This window comes from Electrona antarctica (assembly GCF_951216825.1).
Source record: "Electrona antarctica genome assembly, chromosome: 10".
NCBI lineage: Eukaryota > Metazoa > Chordata > Actinopteri > Myctophiformes > Myctophidae > Electrona > Electrona antarctica.
In genome coordinates this window covers 14,616,461-14,642,119 of record NC_136791.1, presented here as the reverse complement: position 1 = coordinate 14,642,119, position 25,659 = coordinate 14,616,461, and the positions used below count along the sequence as shown (strand labels likewise).

General features: G+C 41.3%; 1 protein-coding gene across 1 annotated transcript in view; it reads left to right on the top strand.

Annotated features, from left to right (window-relative positions):
• Positions 1 to 2,351: 2,351 nt before the first annotated feature.
• The window catches only part of col9a1b (collagen, type IX, alpha 1b), a gene marked incomplete at its 5' end in the record, with an annotated part of 41,502 nt that continues 18,194 nt past the window's right edge, over positions 2,352 to 25,659 (top strand). Inside the window, 19 exons of the mRNA XM_079511808.1 lie at positions 2,352 to 2,406; positions 3,423 to 3,506; positions 4,317 to 4,449; positions 5,431 to 5,827; positions 7,465 to 7,548; positions 8,235 to 8,333; positions 8,873 to 8,935; positions 10,073 to 10,108; positions 10,229 to 10,291; positions 13,183 to 13,236; positions 13,816 to 13,851; positions 14,230 to 14,253; positions 14,361 to 14,414; positions 16,967 to 17,020; positions 19,197 to 19,229; positions 19,923 to 19,979; positions 21,813 to 21,866; positions 24,774 to 24,827; positions 24,956 to 25,009. Coding sequence (XP_079367934.1) covers positions 2,352 to 2,406; positions 3,423 to 3,506; positions 4,317 to 4,449; positions 5,431 to 5,827; positions 7,465 to 7,548; positions 8,235 to 8,333; positions 8,873 to 8,935; positions 10,073 to 10,108; positions 10,229 to 10,291; positions 13,183 to 13,236; positions 13,816 to 13,851; positions 14,230 to 14,253; positions 14,361 to 14,414; positions 16,967 to 17,020; positions 19,197 to 19,229; positions 19,923 to 19,979; positions 21,813 to 21,866; positions 24,774 to 24,827; positions 24,956 to 25,009 — 1,488 coding nt within the window. The remainder of the gene's footprint in view (positions 2,407 to 3,422; positions 3,507 to 4,316; positions 4,450 to 5,430; positions 5,828 to 7,464; positions 7,549 to 8,234; positions 8,334 to 8,872; positions 8,936 to 10,072; positions 10,109 to 10,228; positions 10,292 to 13,182; positions 13,237 to 13,815; positions 13,852 to 14,229; positions 14,254 to 14,360; positions 14,415 to 16,966; positions 17,021 to 19,196; positions 19,230 to 19,922; positions 19,980 to 21,812; positions 21,867 to 24,773; positions 24,828 to 24,955; positions 25,010 to 25,659) is intronic.

The window sequence follows — 25,659 nt, the reverse complement described above, 5'->3', positions numbered from 1 at the left end:
TAGGAGTCCATCGGTACTTTTTATGGACACCCGGGCCATAACTCTGAGTGTGTACAAATGGAACCAAATGGACATGTGCGGGTCCATTTGATTGAAGCCGGTGGTCTGTTACTATGAGAGTGTACAAATGTACACTCTCATAGTAACAGACCACCGGTTTCAACTTGCACTAGTAGCAGTGTACATTTAGGGCTAGCTCTGTTTCTTGTATCTCCATGCATGTGTCCATGGCAAAAATAGAATTTTGACCAAAAAAAAGTCCAACACAAGCCAGCATGGCAATGAACCCTCCTAGATATAATTCAAGTCATAGGGGGGTTAGGGAGTTATCTAAGCATCTAAGCAGTCTATGTGGAACATTATACTGTTCAAACTTGATAAATAACTTTTGACCTCTGCACGGATGTATAAAAATACAAGCGTGTCTAGAGCTGGAGTGTTAAGCAGGAAACCACCCACGGCCCTGACAGGCAGCCTAATATTTATTCAAGGCAGCCAGTGCAGCTTTTCAAACAACAACTCATTTTATCACTCACTCACTTGAGGGTGATGATGAGTTCAATGAGTAGCCTATGCAAACACACACACACTTAACACATACAGACCGCCGACCTCGCCGACCTAGCCGACCTGTCTGTCTGTCTGACCTAGCCGACCAGTCAGTCAGTCAGTCAGTCAGGCAGCCAGGCAACCAGTCAGTCAGTCAGTCAGTCAGTCAGGCAGCCAGTCAGTCAGTCAGGCAGGCAGGCAGGCAGGCAGGCAGGCAGGCAGCCAGGCAGCCAGGCAGCCAGTCAGCCAGCCAGTCAGTCAGTCAGTCAGTCAGGCAGGCAGCCAGGCAACCAGCCAGCCAGCCAGCCAGTCAGTCAGTCAGTCAGTCAGGCTGTCTACGGGGCGACTCACACGGTCGCAACAGATTGATGTATGCTTGTTGTATGAGATGTATGCTTGTTGTAAGCTCTCAATGCATTTCCAATGGGAGTCACATGGTTTGACACAACATTTGTGTTGTATGAGGGGGAGGGGGGCAGTCGAAACACAGCCGAAAGCCATACAACAGCTTGTAGTCCAAAATGTTGTATCAAACCATGTGACTTCCATTGGAAATGCATTGGGGCGGCCATGACACTTACAACATTCATACCAGTGGTGGAAAAAGTACTCAAATGTTTTACTTAAGTAAAAGTATCAATACTGCAATGCAGAAAATACAAGTAAAAGTTCGGTATTCAAAATGTACTCGAGTAAAAGTACAAAAGTATCGGCATCAAAATGTACTAAAAGTAAAAGCACTCATTATGCAAAAGGTCTAACTTTAGCAAATGTACATAGTTACTTTCCAGTTTCCACTACTGCTATCTCCTAATATACAGTGGTGGGAAAAGTAGGCCTACTAAAATGTAGTAAAACTAAGTATTTCTATACTGCAATATATATAAATACTCTTTTACAAGTAAAAGTCCAGAATTCTAAATGTAGGCCTATACTTCAGTAAAAGTACAAAAGTATTGGCTTAAAAATGTACTTAAAGTACCAAAAGTAAAAGTACTCATTGTGACAATGTCCCATTCCACAAGTTTTCAAATATCTATCAAATTGTGAGCTTGTAGATCGTCTATTTTCAAATGGCTGAAATGTAGGCTACATAGGGCTCTATGGAAAAGGTTGTCTGCAACCAACTAGTTCATCATCTCAACCATAATAACATTTTCGATAAATTTCAGTCTGGTTTCCGCCAGAAACACAGTACTGAAACTGCACTGATTAGAGTCTCGAATGACATTATTATGAAGTCTGATGTCGGTGAATGCACAGTACTACTATTGCTGGATTTAACTGCGGCGTTCGATACGATAGACCACTCCATCCTCCTCCAGAGGCTCCATCAGTGGGTGGGGTTAAGTGGTCTGGCCTTAAACTGGTTCTCCTCCTATCTAGCTGGGAGAAGCGTCGCTGTCGCCGTTGACAGTTATGTCTCGTCCTCCACCCCCTTGACATGTGGGGTACCCCAGGGTTCTATTCTGGGTCCAGTTATTTTTTCCCTTTATATGCTACCCCTTGGTGCTCTGATAAATAGCTTCGAAGGCGTTGCTTATCATTGCTACGCCGATGACACCCAGCTTTATTTTTCTTTCAAGCAAAAAGACATTGATAAACTATCTACCTTACGTGATTGTCTCTCAGCAATCAATAATTGGATGGCCCAAAACTTCCTCCAGCTAAATTCCAATAAAACCGAGATCTTAATCATAGGCCCTGAAAGCATCTCCAATGCCGTACGGCTCTCCCTAGGCCCTCTGGCATCCAACATAAGCGATTCCGCTAGAAATCTGGGTGTCCTCTTCGACAACCGCATGAACCTGGAATCCCATGTTAAAAAGGTCACCCAGTCCTGTTTCTTTCACCTCCGTAATATCTCAAAAATCAAACCAGTCCTCACTCCCCTGCAAGACTTAGAAAAAATCATCCATGCTTTCATCTCCTCCCGCCTCGACTATTGTAACGGTCTCTACACCACCCTCAGTTCCTCCTCCATCCATAAACTTCAACTAGTACAGAATACAGCTGCCAGGATCCTCACAAACACACACCGCAGATCTCACATCACTCCCGTCCTTGCTGCACTCCATTGGTTGCCAGTCAAATCCAGGATCAATTACAAAATTCTCTTAATAACTTATAAGGCATTACACGGACTGGCTCCACTATACATCTCTGAACTACTGCATTCAAAGCCAAATACACGTTCCCTCAGGTCCTCTGATAAAGGCCTTCTGTCCATTCCAGCAACTAGGCTCAAAACAAAGGGTGACCGTGCATTTGCAGTGGTTGCCCCCACTTTGTGGAATGCCCTGCCCTTTGTACTAAAAAATGCACAGTCTGTCGACGGTTTTAAGAACTAAAAACGTTTTTATTTCGTCAGCACTTTATTTTATGATGTATTTTTACTTGATTTATTTGCTTTTCAATGTTTTACCTCTTATTGTTGATGTATCTCTACTTGTTTTATTTGCATTTCATTGTTTTATCTTCTATTGTTAACATGATTGTTTTACCTTGTTGTACAGCACTTTGTAACACTGTTTTGAAAAGTGCTCTATAAATAAAATTTACTTACTTACTCTAGTGGTTCATAATAATCAAAATCTATAAAGTAACTTAACTAAAGTTTAAAAAATAATTGTAGTTGAGTAAAAGTAGCCTAAAATATTTGCCTCTGAAATGTAGTGGAGTAGAAGTACTGACAATGTGAAATACTCCACTAAAGTTAAAGTAGGCTACCTCAAAATTGTATATACTTAAGTAGCTCTGGTCCATAACGCATTAGAGCTATGGATCAGAGCTAATACTTAAGTACAGTACTCAAGTAAATGTACTTTCCACCACTTGCTAATATATCATCTTCACGCATCATCGTTTTACAGGGGTGCCATTTTCATCTGGCCTTGGCCTTCAAATCGAGCAATCCGTGTGCCCTCAGGTCAGCGTCGGAGAAGATCGTTTTCCTGGTAAGTTATAAGACAGCAAATTTGACACATTTTCTGTATAGACTAGGCTATAGGCTTAAAACTAGACTCCAGACTTCCCAAAACAAACTGGTCAGGCTCCTACTTGGCCTCACCCCCCGAACCCACCTCACCCCTGCCCACTTTGACAGACTGGAATGGCTTAGGGTCGACGACAGAGTACAGCATCTTGCAATGGGTCTGGTCCACAAGATTCGATACTCCACCAAGATACCCATGTACCTGTCTAGATACTTCCTTAATGTTAACGAAGTCCACACCCACAACACCAGAGGGAGTGCAACGAACCATGTACAACCCAGATTCGGCACAAACAAGGGACAAAATTATTTTCGCTCCTATGCCACCAAAATGTGGAACGCCCTACCAACAGTCATTAAGACATGCAAATCCCTTGACTCCTTCAAAACCGCTCTCAAAGGGCACCTACGGATGGCTGCAATTCGAAACTGGGCCCCGTAAAAATCTGAATCCCCCCCCCTTTTTTTTCTCCCCTCACTGTATATGTCTCTTTTCCCTTTTTACCTCTATGATGAATTCCTGTTCTGTTCTTTGACTATATAGAAGTGTCTATTTGTACGTCTCTAAATGTTTTGATGAATTGAACATGGTGGACCCTATTGTAAACAAGTGTAATGCTTAATTGGGTCGTCCACTCACAGTTAACAGTCTTTTGTATTGAGTTTGTGCTTGAAATGTACTGTAATTCTGCAAACTGTTAATAAATATTTCAATCAATCAATCAATCAATAGATTTCCACTCGTTTAAACTTTTAAACTACCTTCCGACAGGATTTTATATCATGTCTCAGTTCCACATTGCCGAGCTGGCAAGAAGGGGAATCGTAAAGAAGATTGTTGGCTCAGCTCCACAGAACGTAGCTTATAGAATAGGGTCGACATTCAACTTCAGAATCAACACAAAGTAAGTAGCTGCTATCGGTGGAGACGAGCTTGAATTCTTGTAAGTGAATACTGACACCTAGTGGTCAATGTCTGTAGTTTACGTTGTCCATGGTGCTGAAAATGAAAGCTAGACCTAGACACCAGCAAAATTCAGCACTGGTGCAAAGTACATTTACTCAAGAACTGTGGGCTACTTCTGTACAATCATGAGATACTACCTAATTTTACTTTACTTGAGTATTCCATTTTTAAAATACTTCATACTTGTACTTCACTACATCTGCAGATGCTTATATTCTACTTTTCACACCACAGATTATGTGACAGCTTTAGTTACTACTAGTTTTATTTTTAAAGGTTTGAATATTAACAGCCTACAAAACACTTCTACGATCTACAAGCGTGTAGGCTTGAAGATTTTCTATTTTCAAAAAGGTTTAGTACTTTAACTTTGGTAGCCTACTGTAAGCATATTGTGATGCCAATGTTGTACTTTCACTCAAGTCAAGCCTATATAGTATTTGTGGTATTGATACTTTTACTTAAAGGAGCATTCAGTGATTTGGGTGATTTGGAAAACCACCCAGTCCGCCCCGGTAACAAAATGTGCACATGCACGCTCTACAGTGGGGGGAAGTGCAACAGGCCAACAGCATGTGCACCAAGGCCCGCCCCCACTAGATCATGATGGGAGGAAGGCCCCTCTCATCCTGATTGGATGAAGGTTTTGCCACCCGCCACCAAAACTGAAACTAGGGGTTTTTTTACCCCAGGGGCTCACTGGGGACAGGGAGGAACTCCTTATATGGTCAGCACACTCTATAGTAGGGAGGATTATCCAGAAAAAAGGAAAAATAAGTGATATTTGAATTAAGTCAAATCACTGAATATACCTTTAACATGTAGGCTAAATACAAATCTATTTCCATGAGTCCACGCTGATGTTCAGGCCTTGCCAAACAAACTGAATTAACACGTTTTTTGTTTTGTTTTGTTTCAGGTCATTATATCCTCGGGGACTACCAGAAGAGTTTGCATTCGTGTCAATGTTTCGCATGAGTGGCAGAACCGTGACTAAAAACTGGAATATCTGGCAAATACAAGATAGCAAAGGCGAGGTGCAACTTGCTGTCAGACTCAATGGAGAATCCCAGTCTCTAGAATTCGCCTTCATTGGACTCGATAAGAAAAGGCAGAGCGTTGTTTTCGCTTCACTCACGTTCCTTTTCAATTCTCTGTGGCATGACATCATCCTGAACGTCAATAAGGGTTCCGTGACTCTTTTCGTGGATTGTGTCATGATCGAATCTCAGAAGATATCACCCCGAGATACGGTCAATGTGGACGGCTTCACTTCCATTGGGAAACTGGCAGATAGACCTGTGGTAGCAGTTCCGGTAAGCAATTTTTTAGACCTAGCCTATTTATATATTATCCGTGGTGGGAATGTTACTTAGCTTATAGGTGGTTCGGGCATCTGGTAAGTATGCCTCTCAAGCGTCTCCCTAGGGAGGTCCTCGATGCACGTCCCACTGGAAGGAGACCCCGGGGCAGACCAAGGATGAGTTGGAGGGATTATATCTCCAAAATCGTCTTGGAACGTCTCGGGATCCCCCAGAATGAAGTTACTATGATGTTGCTCTGGAGAAGGAAGTCTGGAGCTCTCTGGTGGAGCTGTGACCCGACTACGGATAAGCGGTTGAAGATGGATGGATGGATGGATGGATGGATGGATGGATGGATGGATGGATGGATGGATGGATGGATGGATGGATGGGAATTTAACTAATTAGTAATTACATTAACTCAAGTATAGGCTACTGTAGATACAATTTCAAGGCTACACTTTATACTTGTTTCCCAATTTACAATACTTTTAGGCCTACTTCTACCCAACTACATCTCAGAGGCAAATATTTTATAGCCTACTTTTTACTACAATTACTTGAAAACTTTGTAGATTTGGATTATTATTACAAAGCATACAGTATACTATACCACTTCATCCCTATTTAAACTATTTAAAACTTGAAAATAGCAGATCAGTGAAGTGTTGTGAGCTTGTAGATCTGCTATTGAATACTTTAATACATTTTATATATTCATAAATACTTTGTAAAATGGGACATTTGGTACTTTAAGTATATTTTGATGCCAAAACTATTTACTTAACTTATTAAAAAAAACTTTGTATTATGAGCCTACTGTTATTATATAAAAAACGAATTTAAATTGTTCAGATTGCACTTGTGTTTGAACAGATATACATTTGCATAAGAGGGCTGCTGGCTCCTGGCTATCTTGTCCCTAACAGAATCCTAATCTCTGTTGTTACCCCTGCATTAACAAACAATTTCTACAAATATGTGAAAATTGTAGCAAGTGGCAGTGAAGAAACGCAGCCCTGTGCACTGCACACACAGCACAGGCCACATCAAATACATTAGGCCTTTACCACAGTTCAGAGCACACATCAAGGCATGTTTTCTATTATTATTGCGCAATTTACGAGCGAGTACACACAGATTCACATTCCATTTCTACCAACAGCTTGCAAGTTGCGACATATTAATAAGGTAGGCTACTAATATGCCAGCTCCTTGGATACATGACACTATAGCTGCACAAACTCATCAAAGTCAATCTGCAGAGCAAGCAGTGGAAGTCACTATATTATATTGTATGCCCTGACTGAAATTCACTGAATGGCTCATTAGCCTATTCGTGGTAGGCCTACCCTACATTTTACAACACATACAGCTTACATTTTAACACAATGTATTTACTCAGGGAAAACAGAGACACACGGTAGGCCTATATCTCCACAACAGCAAGCATTGCTATTGCTTAATACATTCAAACAACAAATATTTGCTTATCCCTATAGGTGAGATATGAAATAGTTTAATTTTCTTGTAGACTAATTGTGTAATTCTTTGAGATCAACATTTGTTTTATTTGACACATGGATGATAAACCTTGAATATAGACTTCAACTTATTTAACTTATTTAACTTATTTCTTTCCCTCACAGTTTGAGCTCCAAACGATGTTGGTTCACTGTGATGTGATGCGACCCCAGGAAGAACTGTGCAATTATCTCCCAAGCACCACATCGGTAAGGACAAACAAAACTAAATCCAACCACATGTTAATGCTGACTGACTCTGACAGTCTCATGCAGTCACATTAAATGAATTGGGGATTTGTGCATGCATGTAATGCAAAAAAACTTGAAAAGCAGCAAAAGATAGTTGGTCAAAAATAGCAGTGGTATAATTAACTCTCTCTCTCTCTCTCTCTCTCTCTGTATTTATTTGTTTGTTTGCTTGTTTGTTTACTTACTAGTTACAATTGCACTATTGTGTCCTGTATTGGTGTATGTCTTTAAGACTGAGAGTGCTCCTCTGAGCACAATGAATTTCATTGTATTTATACTCTGTATTTATACATATGACAAATAAACCTGAGCCTGAATTAAAAATGTAGGCTACTTGTAGGGCCTAGTATTTCTAGCCTACATCTACTTCTTCCACCCCCCAAAAATTAGGCCCTTTAAAAGTCCCGCAACTCGCAATCTGTCCAAGTAACTCCTCCCCTGCCACACGTGCGCCTCTTGCCATCATCCAATCACTACCCTAAAAGCAAATGACATCATGGATATTCATGAACCTTTGATGGCCACTGTACCTCGGACGGTATTAGGTTAGTTGAAGCGGCTTCAGTCGGGTGGTTTTTATGTGTCAGGGGGTCCGTCTGTCTGTCAACCACCCAGCTGAGACCCAGAATCAAGGACTAATCTAGCCCCTTTTCCCTGACACCGGGGAGACCATGGCTCGGGCCCCGGGCTTTCGGGGACCTCTCTTGGCCCTGCTTCAGATTGTCCTGCTTTGCTCCGCTCAAGTAAGACTTTACTATAATACAATTTCTCTCTCCTTTACAGATCGACGAAGCGGAGTTTCCGCCGGTGAGTATGATGATTCCAATGGCAATTGGAGGAGCCGCTACGATTTGTATTTCTGTGGTTTTGGACAGGTGGCTCACCATCATCGCGATTTATATATTTGGCATAACGTGTGAGAAATGGGTAAACGACTTGAGTCTAATATAATATAGGCCCTAGTCGTTCCCGACTTCCCGTCCGCGTGTTCTATTGCTTTTGAATTGATTATATCGGTCATTAGTGATTAGGTAATTATATCAATTATGAATATCAATGTAGCCTACATAAGAGCATGTTTGTTCAGCGACATCGTTGTTTTGTTTCATTATACTTACACAAATACATTTTACACCAATATGCACCTGCTCCACCTTTTCTATAGACCTATACTTCTTAGGTCTAGAGGAGCTATAAGATGGGGAAAAAGTGAGGATAATTGTCAGCAAATTAAAGTGAAATTCATATATATATTTGTAATCTTGTATTGTTGTTTACTCAGATTGGGCAAGGAGCAGCTGGTCCCCCGGGACCTGCAGGTGTTCCAGGAATTGATGGCGTTGCTGTAAGTGTTCATAGTTATAGTCAGTGGTGGAAAGTAACTAATTACATTTACTTAAGTAATGTACTTAAGTACAATTTCGAGGTACTTTTACTTTACTGGAGTATTTCCAATTTTCAGTATATAGCCTATACGTTTCTACTCCACTACATTTCAGAGGCAAAAAGGCCTACTTTTAATCCACCACTAAAACTATAGGTGAGCCTATACTATAGTTACTTTGTAGATTTTCAATATTATTACAAAACATTTGAACTAGCTGTACTACAAGATCTACAAGCTCACAATGTGTTGCGATGCCACGCATTGTGAGCTTTTTTTGCTTTTTTCAATTTTTCAAAATCATTTTATATACATTTGAAAACTTGAAATGGGAAATTCTGAATATTGAGTACTTTTACTTTTGGTACTTTCAGTACATTTTGATACCAATACTTTTGTACTTTTACTCAAGTAAAGTTGGAATTCCGGACTTTTAACACAGTATTTACTGTTACATTGCAGTATTGATACTTTTTCCACCACTGGTTATAGTAAGACTATTTATGATCCATAGTAGGCCTACCACAGTGTTGCTTGCCTAAAAACAACTGATTGATTGATTGATTACAGTACAGTACAGTACAGTACAGTACAGTACAGTACAGTACAGTACAGTACAGTACAGTACAGTACAGTACAGTACAGTACAGTACAGTACAGTACAGTACAGAGGAATTCGGTTTCCCAAGGTTGTTAAAAGGATACCGGTAACATAAAAAGCCCTATAGGGCTCGTTTCCATTGTGGTCCTGTGTATTCAATTCATTAATTGATCAACTGATCTACAGCCAATCAGGCTTCCCATTTAGGCTTTGATTTGATATTGATCCAGTTACGACAGCTTACTTCTTTGTGTCATCACTTATGTCACTTATATGATGTTCCTTATATCTTATATCCTGCCTGAGTTCTCTCTCCTGAGAATTGGTATCTTAACCTGAAAATGCATTTTCGGAGAGACTTTCCAGTCTCTCAGTCAGTCAGTGTCCTGTCAGCCTATACTCAACAAACACTCAGTGATTACTATCAGGATATAGAACCATTTAACAAAACACATCAATGACTGTAACTTTAACCAATACAATTTGTCTCGTTACAGGGAGAAAGGGGAGACGGTGGCGTGGACGGCCTTTCTGTAATTATGAATTCTAAATTAATGATGTTTTTATAAGTACTTTGTTTTTGGTCTATCCTTTATTATAATTTCAAACGTTTGTAATATTATTATTATGTGGGTCTTTTGAATCATTCTTAGGGACCCGACGGCGATGGTGGTAGACCAGGCTCTTCTGGATTGCCAGGCATACCTGGAGCTGATGTGAGTGGTATTTTTACACAAAACATTTGAAACTAATTTGTGTTTTGGGCCCTGTATTGTTGTTGATATTAAATTGGCAAGAATAATAAGGTCTGTATTCAGGACTCTCTCGTGGCCGCGGGGGAGGTGGAACCTTGCCAGGCATGTCTTATCGGCTTGCTACAGCCAGGCCCGTGAAAGGTCCGTGTTAGCCCCCGAGCTCTTGTTGCAAAGTATACAAAAAGAGAGGAATTTAATAATCAGGGTGAACAAAATTCGAATTTCCTTTGTGAGAGGGTATTGCGGTCATTCTGTGCAACCCAGGCCTGAATGTAATTAATGTATGATGCCTCCGGAGTTTCTGGGAAAGTCAAGAAAACAGACATTGTGTGATGTTAATGTGAGATGAAATGATATAGCCTGACAAAGAGGGAATGTAATTCATTATTTTTATCCTGAAGTTATGTGAGGTAACAGTATTGATCTTTAATGCATTCGTATCAAATCATGACATTTTGATTCAGTCACCGGTTCTCAATGATAGTTCTGGGTAGTCTGTGGGCCTAATAATACATATTAAACCGGGGCACTCCTTGAAAACGATAAAAAAAAGGTTGAGAATCACTGACTTAAAAGTGTGTACCGCACTACCGTGACACAGTATTTAGGAAACAATAGTGGTATTGTGTGGGTTTGCTTGTTGTTGGAGTGTGGGGTCTAGAATCCTCAGCCCGGTGTGGAATGGTGTCTTGTCAATGGGTCTTGTTTGAGGACAGACCGAGGAATGTTGGTGTCCAGCAGTGTGGGATAGCTCTCACCTCCTCGCCACTGTTGCCAGATTGTGTCAGAGAAATAAGCAGCCAGGTCAATGAAAACAAGCGCAAAATAAGTGATTATAGGCTATTTGAAAATAGTCGATCTACAGGGTACAGGCTTTAGTTCCGACTTACTAACAATCCGACAGTCATTAGACCGACACCCTATACCCCTAACCGCAAGCATGACACAACGCATGTCAGACCAACGCATGTCGGGAGCAACGGGTGATTTGCGCATGCCAGACTTTTGGTGTGTCGGATAAGCATGCACACCCCGATCTACAAGCTCACTGTGGGCTTGTAGATTGGACAACTAAAATCTAGTATGGGGTCCCTGGAACAAAATATTTTTAGATGCAGGGTCCTTGGACAAAATACATTCATCTGGGGGTCCTTGACATGGAAATGTGTGAGAATCACTGGTTTAAACAACATGCAACTACACTTTAGATTAGAAACAAGCCAAAAGCACACAAAAACGCAACCCGCAACTACCGAAATTTATAAGCAACTTAGCAGAAAAAGAAGCCCAAAGTCGCTTAGTATAAGCAGACATGGCACACTGCTCTTCGCACCCCTTCTGCTAACATTGCTGACTTTCTGCTAATCCAGTGCACCCTGGGGTGTGCCAAAGATCACAGGGGGGTGTGAGACCTTGTTGCAACAAAATCATACAGCAACCTGCCTTTTTAGGTCATCATATTGTCCAAAATAGTCCAAAATGTTCTACATTTTTCAAAAAGGACAAAGGAATAGTGAAAACAGCTTGTAGATTGGCTATTTCTGCTATTCGTTGTACACGAGTATAGGGCATAAGTGGTTAATATGTCTGAAAATCACAAGTGTGTGTCTTTGTTTGTGTGTGTGTGTGTGTGTGTGTGTGTGTGTGTGTGTGTGTGTGTGCGTGCGCGTACATGCGTGTATAGGTAATCTTTGTCAGATGTAAGAAGGGGGGAACTCCAAGTAAAGACAGTTGAGAACCACTGTGTTAATAAGCAGTTTTGTGGCAGTTTTCAAACTTTTTCATGCCAAGGATCCCTAAAATCATATGTATTTGACTGCCGCAGACCACCATCTGAAAATGTTTTGTGCCAGGGACCCCCCCAGAAGAAAAGATTTGTGTAAAAACAAAAACAAACAAACAAAAACAACAAAAAACATCCAAATTGTTCAACATTTTTCAAAACACATTTTTTTTTAAAAAGCAGATGACAAACAAGAGCTTTGTGAAAAACATATGTTGCTGTATAGCTAAAGTCACAATTGATATATGCTTTCCCGGTTTTAAATCGGTTAAAACACTGAATCACTGTGAATAAACACACATTTATGTATAATATTTCCTATTCATTACACTATTACTGCCACATATATTTTGCAGAAGAAAACATTAGTTTAGAGTTGTCAGATGTCTGATGCAGCAATTAAGAAATAAATACATGAGGGGCAAGATATACTGTATTGTGATTATATAAGGCTACAGCTTCTTTAGTCTTATATACACAGCCTGTCACATACGGTATAATTAGCAGTACGTTTGACCAAAAATGTAACCAAAAAGTTATCTTGCTAACCAAAACCTAGCATAGGGGGCTATCATCATTATACAATGGAGAACTTCCACTTTGAGTTCCACTTTGATTGTGTTGTTATTGAAATATAAGCACTGACCGACACAATGAGGCTTCAATTCATCTTTGCATTAAGTATGACTTAAGACGTTCTACAGTATACTATATACACGTTAGGGGAGGGGCAATAGCTATATCTAGCAGTTTCTCACTCATGAATATTAACATCAAATTGCTCCTCCCAAATATGGACAGACAAGTTAACGATATAAGATACTGTGACATTTTGGCAATAATAATAATAATAATAATACATTTTATTTATAACGCACTTTACATTTGAAGCAAATCTCAAAGTGCTATAGTATAGCGTCGTATGTAATGTGTAATGTAAGTAAACTATGACTTTAGCCCATGATTGTATCAGCGTCAAAGAGCACTTACTCAGCCCCATTTGACACATGGCCGATGTTCACTTTGTTCTGACGTGCGAGTTAAGTCAAATCTACCTTTGTGTGTGCAGGGTTTGACCGGCCCTGTGGGAGACGCCGGGACTGACGGTCCCCTCGGACAGAAGGTGAGTGACTAATGGGCCTTTCATCTTTTCAGCTCCGCTCGTCTCCCAGGGAGAGAGCCGTGCCAAAGTGCCGTCCACTCCGCTGCCATGACGGTAGTCACCGTGGCGTGAAGAGATTCCTCGTGATGAATGGCTCTTAATCCTGCAAGTGTTCTGGTGTAATCTCTGTGGGGAATGGAAGTCAGAACATCGGTCCTCATTAAACTAAACATTGCCGGGTCAAGTGTGCCCCGGCCCAGTCATGCGATAAGACCAGAGGAATGTCAACGCAAAGTCTCCTGTTTTGAGGTCTCGAGTCTGCTTCTTTTTGAATGAATATGTGGGTCAGCGTAGAAGTTATACAGTATCTTAATGTATTATTGAGGAGACACTTAATTGGATTAAAGTCATAACTGTTTTTCAATTAAACAAAAGTTATTTGGTATAGTTTTCCACAATAACCATTCCACATAAATAATTGTTTTCTTCTCTTTCTTCAACTTCTCACTATTAAACTATGCTCAAATGAGTAGGCTTGACTATTAAATTACTTTAATATATCATATATTATTGTTAAACATTTTTCATTTTGCTCTGTAGGGTGAACCTGGGAAAGTTGGACCTCGTGGATTAACTGTAAGTTACACTGTTATCCTCTCACTGAAGTAGGAACCCCTAAAACACAAAATAATAATATTCACTATACACAGAATGCACCTGCCACATAAAGATATGTTATGTTCATTATTGGGTTCCAATTTGTACAGAGTTCATCATCATTTGTCTACCACATTCTATATTGTCTCTGTTGGGTGGAAACAGCAAAAGTAGCAGATCTACAAGCTCAAAACACGTCGCTTAGCGTCCTGTCTTGAGCTTGTGGATCTGCTACTTTTGATGCTTTCGTACGTGATAAACAGTAGGTCATTCATTTAATATGGAGAATATGGAGGTTTCTCCCCAACAGGCTGCAACGATGTGGTACTGACTTATTGTGTTTGTCTCCCTCTACAGGGTGTTGGGGACGATGGACCCCCTGTAAGTAAATGATCAATGATACTTGCTGCTATACAGTATGTGTTACATTTGATGTGACCATAATTGTGGTGTCAAAACACAAACCAACAATGTGTCTCTTTGCACAGGGACCACCAGGGCCGGGCGGACTTCCAGGGGAATTGGGCAAAGGTGGACCGCCTGTGAGTATACTGCCAGATAGCGTAGACAGACAATGATTTCAATTACCGTAATCGTATGTTTAAAGATGGAGTGCCACGATTTTTTCCCACCCTAAAACATGATCATCAGGTATTATTATAATATAAGGAGGAAGAACTTTTTCCAAAAAGTGTACAGTATTTGTTAAAATCATGCTTTTATGTGGACTCGCCCACCAGTTCATTAAGTATGCCTGGTTTGCCTGGTGGGTGGTGATGGGTGGTGATTCACCTGAACTGAAGCCGCACCCACAGCTGTAGTTGTATTATAAAGGGGGAGGGGTTAGGGGAGGGGCTGATAGTGTGATGTCACTATATTACTGTTTATTTCATTGGCCCGTTTGACTGTCAAGGGTACTACAGGGTAATACAAAGTTAATACTCCATTGCACATAAAAACGACTCCAGGGTGTCTAATGAAGTACTGTCACCTCATAGACACATGAAAAACTGGAAAAATACAAAAATTGTGGCACTCCATCTTTAACAACATACGTTTTCAGTCTCTGTTCACGGATACAGGATAGGAAGCTACATCTAGATCTAGATCCACTAGATCTAGATGTAGTGGATCTAGTATTTCATTTGATCATGAGTGACCTTTATGGAACATATTCGTTTGTCCTCTTTAAAGCTGCAAAACAAATACAAATTATCCCACGTCTGTTGTTTGTTAAATGTGTAATGTATTCTAAAAATGCCTTCTAAATCCTAAAAAGTTTTCCGAAGAACTTTAGATTTTAATTAAAACAATTCATAATAAAATATGTTTGCAATACAGTATAGGCCGATAGCAAACAGCTAAATGTTACAAAAAGGGGTTCCTGTATTGAAATAAGGAATAACAACGAAAAGGTCCCGGTCTAAATGGGCAGTTCAGCCTTTGTGACAGCACCATTTGAGTAGATCTTTAAAGGTTGCTTAAAGATCTATTTCCGGAGGGGTCCATTTGTTTCTGACATGTTGACCCATTTAGGCCTGACGTCGACATTTTAAAAATGTCCTCTAAATTCTGACAGTTTTCTGAAAGATGTTTCTGTATCAGTGGTGCTCAATATTTCATGTCAAGAACCCCAAAAATGATATGTAATTGGCCACCGACTCCCATCTGAAAATATGTTGTTCCTCCGAAGCAAAGATTTGAGTTAAAAACGTTTGCTCTGAAAGAATATACATTCAAAGATGTGTGCCATATTTTCACGATTTTTCAAAAATAGCAGACCTACAAGATCGTAGCGCGCCACTCGGTGGCGCACTATGAGCTTGTAGATCTGCTATTTTTCAATAGCTAAATTATAACATAATGTTTAAAACACCAAAAGGGGTTCCCGCCCAAAATGGGCATTGTAGCTCTGATGGTGTGTCACATCACATCCCATAACTGGTTTAATTCGGCTGTGCATACCAGTGCAGAAGGATGCATTTTTTTATACGACCATATACATCAACCTACAGCAGAGGAACGTAGAGTCAAACCTGAGAGCCACTGAGATGCAGCAACAACCAATTAGATTCAACAGATGTGTGACTGTATCGTTCTAGAGACAGTGCACATTAATCCACATCACTGGAAGGCCTGATTGATGCTTAGTTGTGCGCCAGCGTCATGCACAAAAGTAGCTGATCTACAACACGATGCAGAGCTTGTAGATCTGCTCTCTTTGGCATGTGACAGCGTCTCGCAATGAAGTATAAAACAAGCCCAAAATGTTCAATGTCTCAATACTGAGTCTAATATCGAATCTATAAAATCATAATGGAATTAAAGTCCAAGATGCAGTGTCCAATACAATGACGAAGGAATGAATACATTTAATTTGTTTTAGATGTAGGGCTTAGTGATTCAAATAAATAAGATTTTTTTCAAACCTTGGCCTCAATTATGATTAATGGTTATTACAAGGTGAAAATAGATCTGCAAGCTCACATGCCACATCGTAACACGTTATGAGCTTGTACATCTGCTATTTACACAATTTCCGTAGGCCACCATTGTACAACAAAGTATAGTACTAGACTAGATAATGCTCTGTTTGGTGCTGTATGAAAGCACCTTTGCTGTATAGCGGTGGAATCGTACCCAGCATTGGCGGAATTGACAGAAACTGAGAATGGTAAACAGTATAGGACTATTGGATAATTAAATTGAATTTATTAACCCATTTTAAAAAAGTCTTCTGAAAGAATATATATTCAAAGCTTTGTGCCGCATTTTCATGATTTAGAAATAGCAGAAATTAGAAATAGCAGACCTTCAAGCTCGTAGCGCGCCACTCGGTGGCGCGCTATGAGCTTGTAGATCTGCTATTTTTCAATAGCTAAAGCATAACATAATGCTTAGTTAAAACACCAAAAGGGGTTCCCGTCCAGAATGGGTTAACAGGGTTTTAATAGCACACAAAAAAATTAAGAAGAAGAAAAAAAGCATCTTGGTTATTTGATTAACCACAGCGTCGGTTGCTGGTTCTACATAAGGGAGTGGACATATTATTACCCTGGTTTGGCCAGCCCTAATATGATGTCTCTTCCTACAGGGTGCCATGGGCGTGCGAGGACCACAGGGGCCTCGGGGAGCAGCTGGCGTCAGAGTAAGCATCACAAGGTTTATCTCTTAAACCAGGGGTCTTCAACAGGGGGTCCGGGAGCTCTAGGGGGTCCTCAGAGTTACTACAGGGGGAACCGTGTAGTAAAACATGAAAATATTGATTGGCTATCGTCCAGCGATAGCCAATCAAATTCATGTGTTGCTTTGTTTACCATCCACACAGAACGGTGATGAACACTGACAGTGATGATTCCAATGCACATGCTTACTCACAATTAAGACTTAAAGTGGTTGAACACTGGTGCGTTGTTTTCGCAGCGTTTTGCGGATCCAAAATGATGAGGCTATCACTAGCTGTCAGCCTGTCACCAACACCCCACTAAACCCCACTAGACAGTAGAAAGTAGGAGCCTATCACTAGCTGTCAGCCTGTCACCAACACCCCACTAAACCCCACTAGACAGTAAGGCTGTACCTTAGCCCTTTTTTTTGGACTCGAACTTCGGCAGGAATTCCCGAGCGAACATCCGGACCATTTGTTTCCAATTAATTTAAAAAATAACCTTTGAGATATCCGTCTCGATCAGAGCGCAGCGCGTCTCCCCTGCTCTTTATCAATCTCTCTCGTCTCTCCCAACACACACACACACACACACACACACCGTCAAGTCCGCGAAAACAGCTGATCTGCAAGCTCACGTGAGCTTGCTGGCAGGCAGCTAAAACAGCGTATATTGCTCGTTATTTGTTCCACCTGTGTATTCTGGGAGGCGCATTGAAGTGAAGTGGGCACAGGGCAAAAGCAGATCCTCCGTGACCGTTTTGCTTAACAATGATCAGAGTTCCCTGCTTTTTGTGATGCTAATATATCATGGCCCCTGTCAGCGATCATGCTGGTGTGTGTGTGTGTGTGTGTGTGTGTGTGTGTGTGAGAGAGACGCGTCAGACATTCCATTCAATTCACCTCAGCTGCAGGCCAATCACCAAATTACAAGCACGGGAGATGGGACAGCAGAACTAGGAGATATTTCTTTAAAAAATCATAACTTCTGACAGGAATGCACTAGAAACGTACTTTTTTTTTTACATGCTCATATCGCATTCTCGCCGAGATATATTTTCGAGTTAATAAAAAAAGGGAAAAAATAATAATATTTTTTATTTAATAAAAAAATAAAAATAAAAAAAACGAATGGTTCAAGCCCATTAATTAAGATTCGAGTGCCAACCCTAACGAGCGAACATTCGAACCTTGAATGTTTGGGGACAGCCTTACTAGACAGTAGAAAGTAGTTGGCTATCACTAGCTGTCAGCCTGTCACCAACACCCACTAAACCCCACTAGACAGTAGAAAGTAGGATGCTATCACTAGCCGTCAGCCTGTCACCAACACCCACTAAACCCCACTAGACAGTAGAAAGTAGGATGCTATCACTAGCTGTCAGCCTGTCACCAACACCCCACTAAACCCCACTAGACAGTAGAAAGTAGGATGCTATCACTAGCTGTCAGCCTGTCACCAACAACCCACTAAACCCCACTAGACAGTAGAAAGTAGGAGGCTTTCACTAGCTGTCAGCCTGTCACCAACACCCCACTAAACCCCACTAGACAGTAGAAAGTAGGAGGCTTTCACTAGCTGTCAGCCTGTCACCAACACCCCACTAAACCCCACTAGACAGTAGAACATAGGAGGCTATCACTAGCTGTCAGCCTGTCACCAACACCCCACTAAACCCCACTAGACAGTAGAAAGTAGGAGCCTATCACTAGCTGTCAGCCTGTCACCAACACCCCACTAAACCCCACTAGACAGTAGAAAGTAGAAGGCTTTCACTAGCTGTCAGCCTGTCACCAACACCCCACTAAACCCCACTAGACAGTAGAAAGTAGTAGGCTATCACTAGCTGTCAGCCTGTCACCAACAACACCCCACTAGTTGGTAACTCACTACTAGACAGCTGTGGAAAACTGATAAAATCGACCCCAGTCCGATTTTTTTATACGGGCGAAATATTCGGCGGCAGTGTGCAAACGTGATTGACATGAAGTGAGGTTGATTTATTTTTGTACGTCCTTTTTCGCTCTGATATTCGGCAGAGAAAAGAAAGCACCTGCGTGCAAATGTTTTTTTTTACCAGATCATTATTTCCGTATGTAACCTTTGATATTTTAATCAAAAATGTCTTCTTTTTTGGGGGTTTTGTGTCAATTTTAGGGTGCAGCCGGAATGCAAGGCAGTGCTGAACTGGTAAGGCTCAATTCATTCTGAAATGTAATTTAATTGCTGTATTTAGAGCGCTTGTTCAGTAACAGGTGTCTCCTCATCTCTCCACCTCTTTAAAGATGTAGGCCCTCATTTATCAACACGGTGTACACCGGGTGTACACCCACATTTGGGTGTACACCGTGTTGATGAATGAGGGCCTTATTTTTTATTTAAAGACATTCCGGTTTTGGCTTTCATATTTTAATATTATAACCACACCTGGGGGTCTATTAGAGTAATGTTAACTCCATAAACGCATACAAAACAGAAAAAGTTAAAAAAATCACAGCACTCCATAATAATAATAATAAAATACATTTTGATCACCAATTTCAACCAATCAGAGAGATTTATGAGCTTCAGTTTTACAGTGATCCTGTTTGTCTGCTCATTTCTTTGTGTCGTCACTTCCAAATGCACCTGTGTATCCTGTGTGTCCTGTATACTGTCTCTCTCCTGAATGGATAATATTGGTGTCCTGATCTGGGAAAGTTTTTATTTGTTGAGAAAATTGTCAGTATATGTAGTCTTAGTTGTAGGCATCATAGCTTAGCTTTTATTTAGTTTTCGTCAGTGAAAAAAGCTAGTCGACAAACATTTTTTCGTCCTAGATTTAGTCTAGGAAATCGCCACTGTTCTGTAACTGACTGTATGCTTTGACCTTGTGCTCTATAGTGCCCAGGCTCCTGTCCTCCGGGGACCTCAGGTCATCCAGGCCTTCCAGGCATGAAGGTGAGTAGGATGGTGAAACACAATCACAATCACCCAAGTCTGATGCAATTTACACATCCTACCTGGTTGGTTCACGTTTTTTTTCCCCCATTCAGAATACCCCTTTTTTATATTGCGTCAAATAAGAACTGTGCTCTAAAAATTAACAAATGATCCCGGTGGTTTGACTCATGTGGATATGAAGAATCAACTGACGGCGAGAACATGCCAATGTTAACGCCGCCGAATTAGTTACAAGTTTCGCTAGAAACAGACTGACTGACTGTCATAAACGATACAGAGCCCAGCCCCACCGACAATATCGCCTAGACCGCTTGTCTATTTTTGGACCTTACACTTATACTGTATGAGACGATTTTAAGATGTTATTCTCCATAGAGAAAAACGTTGGCAAACCAGGGGATGAACGAGTGACGTCAGGCCTTCTGTGCTCTATTATGCTAGAGCAGTTGTTCTCAACCTATTGGTCGGGGTCCCCCACATGATTTTGGGGGAGGTCCCCAGATTACAGTAAAGTGACAATTTAAGGACTTTTAAGACCTTTTTCACAGGGGGAATGAAAATAAATGAAATTGAAAAAGAGCATTATTGCATGAAAACAAATTATTCTATAACAACAATGTAATGCATCAACTCCTACAATTCCAAGTGCTTGTCAGGGTGGGGGGTCCTTATGATTATATTGGGGGTCCCCACTTCAATTATGATTATATTGGGGGTCCCCTACTACTGTGCTAGAGGTTCTCAACCTGGGGTTTGGGGGACCGCCAGGGGTCCTTGAGGGGCTTCCAGGGTGTCCCCAGTCTAAATGATTGAAACCAAATAGAGTATAGACCCTTACAGTTCTGTAATTGGTAATGGTTCCATTTCCAACAGGGAATTTCACAGTGAAGTTTGGGGGGTCCCAGATAGTATAAAATGGGGGACTGTGGCCTAATGCAGGAGTTCCCAACCTTTCTATTACCATGGACCGGCTGACAGTTCAGGGTGGGGGGGCGGGGGTGCGGAGTGGTCGCGCATCATCGTACCAAAACACGGAAGACAGTTGACTGGCCACAAGTAGCGTACCCGCTGCTATATTATAATATCACAACATAATGTTATATCATTGTCATTGACGCACAGTTATAGATTCACAGTCGGGAAAACTTGGGATTCCCTTCTCATGTACCAGTGGCGGGACTTGTCCCGCGTACTAGCACAGGTACACGTACCAGTGGCGGGACTTGTCCCGCGTACTAGCACAGGTACACGTACCAGTGGCGGGACTTGTCCCGTGTACTAGCACAGGTACACGTACCAGTGGCGGGACTTGTCCCGTGTACTAGCACAGGTACACGTACCAGTGGCGGGACTTGTCCCGCGTACTAGCACAGGTACACGTACCAGTGGTTGGGAACCTCTGGTCTAATGCATATAAAACTGGGGGTGCTTGTTATCATAATGGTTGAAAATCACTGCATTATGCTAACAGTGCAGCAGGGGGCGCCATGCTGTCTTGTGGACATTTTTGTCATACAAAATGAATGGACAATAACCAGAAGCACATAAAGAGCTATAGCCCTGAATGACCATAACAGGTCTGTATCTCAGTGATTGTTCAATTGGAACCAAATGGACCCTTCATTTGTACACTCTCAGACCTCTAGTCTAATGGACCTCTATGGACCTCTAATGGACTCCTAATGTGCCATAGTGTCGTAGTAGGGTAAATCAGTGTCATGTACATGTTCTGAAGAAAACCTGGGGACTTGGCATTCAGTAATTGGTTTGCCATGGACAAAATGATCCTTCAAATGAAACCTCCTTCAATGTGTTTGTATACTCTTCTAGGGCCACAAAGGTGTGAAAGGAGAATCTGGCGAGCCAGGGAAACAAGGGCACAAGGTATGAATCATTGATTGATTGATTGATTGATTGACTGATTGATTGTATATATAATGAAATGAATTGAAATGTTTAAATACACATCATCAACTTTCAAGGTTTTTCTTGAAATTGTGAAAATAGCCAATCTACAATTCACAATGGCGCTGCATCACGATGGGTTGTGAGCTTGTAGATCAGTTATGTGCATGTGACACCACCATACAAAGAAGCATGTAAAACAAGGCGGTTTAAGTGGTCAATCCATCGTGTCGCCAAACACTTTCCTTTGGAAAGAGAGAGATAGAGAGAGAGAGAGAGAGAGAGAGAGAGAGAGAGAGAGAGACCTCTATAGCCAGTGTGGAAAACGTGGATTCTCATACAGCAGATATTTAAGCGGATTCAATTTACATAATTGCCATTGAATATATGACCACCAAAAAACAATCAACAAAAACAGGGCCTCGCCTTCGCACGCACGCACACACGCACGCACACGCACGCGCGCGCACACACACACACACACACACACAGTCAGAAACCTTTTATCTCCATCTTTTCTTGTTTTTTGTGTGAATTGATGCCCTCTTCACCATACAAGAGTGTTGTTGTCCAAAAGTAGTGAAAATAGCAGATCTACAAGCTATACACAACGGTGGATGTGACTCGTTGTGATCTTGCAGATCAGCTATTTTCACTATTTTAAATTCTTTACAAAAGAAAATAATATAAAAAAGGTTTTGGACATACAAGGTTTCTACCCAACAGCAGTGACATAATACAACTTAAATGCAAACAAGGGATTCACGGCACTCTGTCCTTATTATTATTTATGGGCCTATATTTATTTATGCAACCATGTTTATTTATGCCACTATATCTGTGCCACTATATTTCAATGAGGGGGAATGTACAGTACCTATGAGTAATGACCCTGTACGCGTGTAATGCATGGAATATGATTTATATGAAGTAGTGGCGTTCAAACACAAGCACACATTCTCCGTAAAGGTGTGTGTGTGTGTGTGTGTGTGGGGGGGGGGGGGTCGCGTTATATTCGGTCGCGCGGCTGGTGTCGCGTACCGAAAATAGCCGACCTGCAAGCTCACAACACGTTGCATTGTGACCAGTGTTGATTTTGACAACGAATCTTTATTTAGTTTTAGTCGTCTTTTGAGTCATATTTTAGTCATCTGAAATGTTTTAGCCTAGTTTTAGTCCAATGAATATCTTAAGATTTTAGTCGACTAAATGTACAATTGATTTAATGATTTTGTTGACAAAAATATTTTGGCGGGCCTTGATGGCTGATTTTCCACTTGGTTGCATTCTGAAAATAGACGATCTACAAGGCAGCGCGTTCTGAGCTTGTAGATCTTCTATTTTCAGAGTGCACAACCAAACATAAAATGTCTTGTCTTCTAGTTCTACATGGAGCCTCAGTTTTAGTCGATTTAGTTTTTAATTAGGCTTCATCAGTGGAAAAAGATTGGACTTTTTTTCAACTGGACATTTTTTGTCATAGCATGACCAAATGAACGCAGATTGTTGTGACATGTTGTGAGCTTGCAGGTGGTCTATTTTCACAGCGTGTAGTGCGCGCGACCCCGGCACGTGACTTGAAGTATAAATCATCCCTAATGTGCCCATGCATGCACCATATAAATGTAAATGAGCCAGGGCCTATCTGCCTTCATCACCTCCTGCCTGGCCTGCTGATTTACTGCCAGTCCCGGGAATCATTTCCTCCCTTCAATGAAGTCTCACACCTCGATGGACCTTGTTGCACTCGCTCGCGCGCTCACGTTTTACTGTTTTACAAATATATACACATATATATACACACATACATACACAACACACATGGGCACATCAGAAGGCAAATTGCAAGAGAAAATAACTTACTGTATACAGAGCGACTTACAATAAACAAGGTAAATCGTCACACAAGTAGACCGCAGAGAGAAAAGTATAGTACTTCAAGAAAACTAGGACACCAGGTAATCAATGAACCTCACATCTGTCTAAACAACATGCTATTTATTAACATGCTGTAGATTTGAAACTACTGTATAGGATACCGTGTGTGTGTGTGTGTGTGTGTGTGTGTGTGTGTGTGTGTGTGTGTGTGGGGTGGAAACCTTTCCAAAACGGTTTACTTTTCTGGACTCAAATTCAAAAGTAGCAAAAGCAGCAGATCTACAAACTTGTGGAATTGCTTCTTTTGATTATTTTTCCCCTTGTGTGACGCTGTTGTATGATCAAGGAGGGCACAAATTTACAACAAAAAAAGTAAAAAATATGGAGATAAGAGGTTTCTGCCCAACAGCACTGATATGATACATGTGAGGGAGGTCAGAAATGAACAGCTGCGCGCAGCCGTACACGTTGATTTACATAACGGAACACACCACCTCCGCTCCGGTGCTCCGACCTGCGTGTACGCTACATCACAACATAATGTACCGTGCTGACGCTGGCATTTTTGCGTCTCCATTTTTCACGTACTGTACACACCACTGATGTAATGGATGCGGTGGTGATGGGGCGATGATGACAAACTTTCCCTGAGTCGTTAATTTTGTGATGACTCTAGGAGCATCAAGGCAGACAAAAGGCCTTTTGAATGTGATTGTGATGCAGGGTTTTAATTTTTAACCAAATGAATCTCATGCCAATTTCTTATTTTGCAGGGTTTTAAAAAAAAAACATCAACCTAATGTCCCTATTATAGACAAAACCTTTAAAAAAGAAGAAAATAAATAAAATATATTCATACTTTTTCAAGATTTTTCAAAAATTCGCATTTCATTTTGAGCTTGTATGAGCTATCCTTGTCCCAGGAAGTGTAGTATGCGCCTGGACCGCTAGACAAGCGGGCACCCTGAACATGTTTTTTGTGTGACATTGTCCTATTTCTCTCTTCAGGGTGAGGAGGGAGAGCAGGGAGGTCTGGGAGACCTTGGATCTCAAGGACCAAGAGTGAGTTGTTTTTAGATATTAATTCAAGCCTCATCATGATGTTCTAGTAGTTTCTCCTGTCTAAGGATAGCATGTCCTTTCTCATAGTCACTGGAACTCAGGGTGTAACTCAATTCATGTGATTTCAGGGTACTCAAGGAATCAGAGGAGCCATGGGGATGATGGGCACCAAGGGAGAGATGGTAAGCGACTCTGTGATTAAAAGCAAGATAAAAAAGATGAGCTATTCAAGATGGCAGAAAGTCAAAGTCAAAGTCGTACGATTTGTCACACACGTTACCGCAGTGAAATTTGTTCACCGTATTTGACCCAGATGTTAGCAGACATAGCAGAAACTCTACCACCCGCTCCGTCGAGGCACACACAAACACACAAGCCCTAATACCACCACTTGTACAGAACAACATAAATTATACAAACCAACAGACACCTACACAACCTGTCCTTCTCCAATTTTGAAGTTGTGTACGTTGTAGTGATTTTTTCGTTCGGTCCGTTGTTTTGTTTTGTTTTCCTCTGAATTCTTTCTCTACTCTTCTCCTCACACACCTTCCTGCAGCAATTCTCCTCTCCTCAAAGAAACGGGGGCCGGGAGGGTGGAGGTAGAAACATGTGGGTGGTACTCCTGGGCCGTTTGGAACGCTGTGATAGGCCCCCCCACCCCGTGGGCCGTGGCGAGCGCCCAGCGTAGGCCGAAATGATTACCGTAACAATTCTAATATGGGGGCCTTTTTTTTCTTTTTTCTTTTAATCATATCATAACTTGACCGGCCCCCTACGGTCGTGGCCCACCGGGAATATGCCCGGTACGTCCTGTGGCCAGTCCACCCCT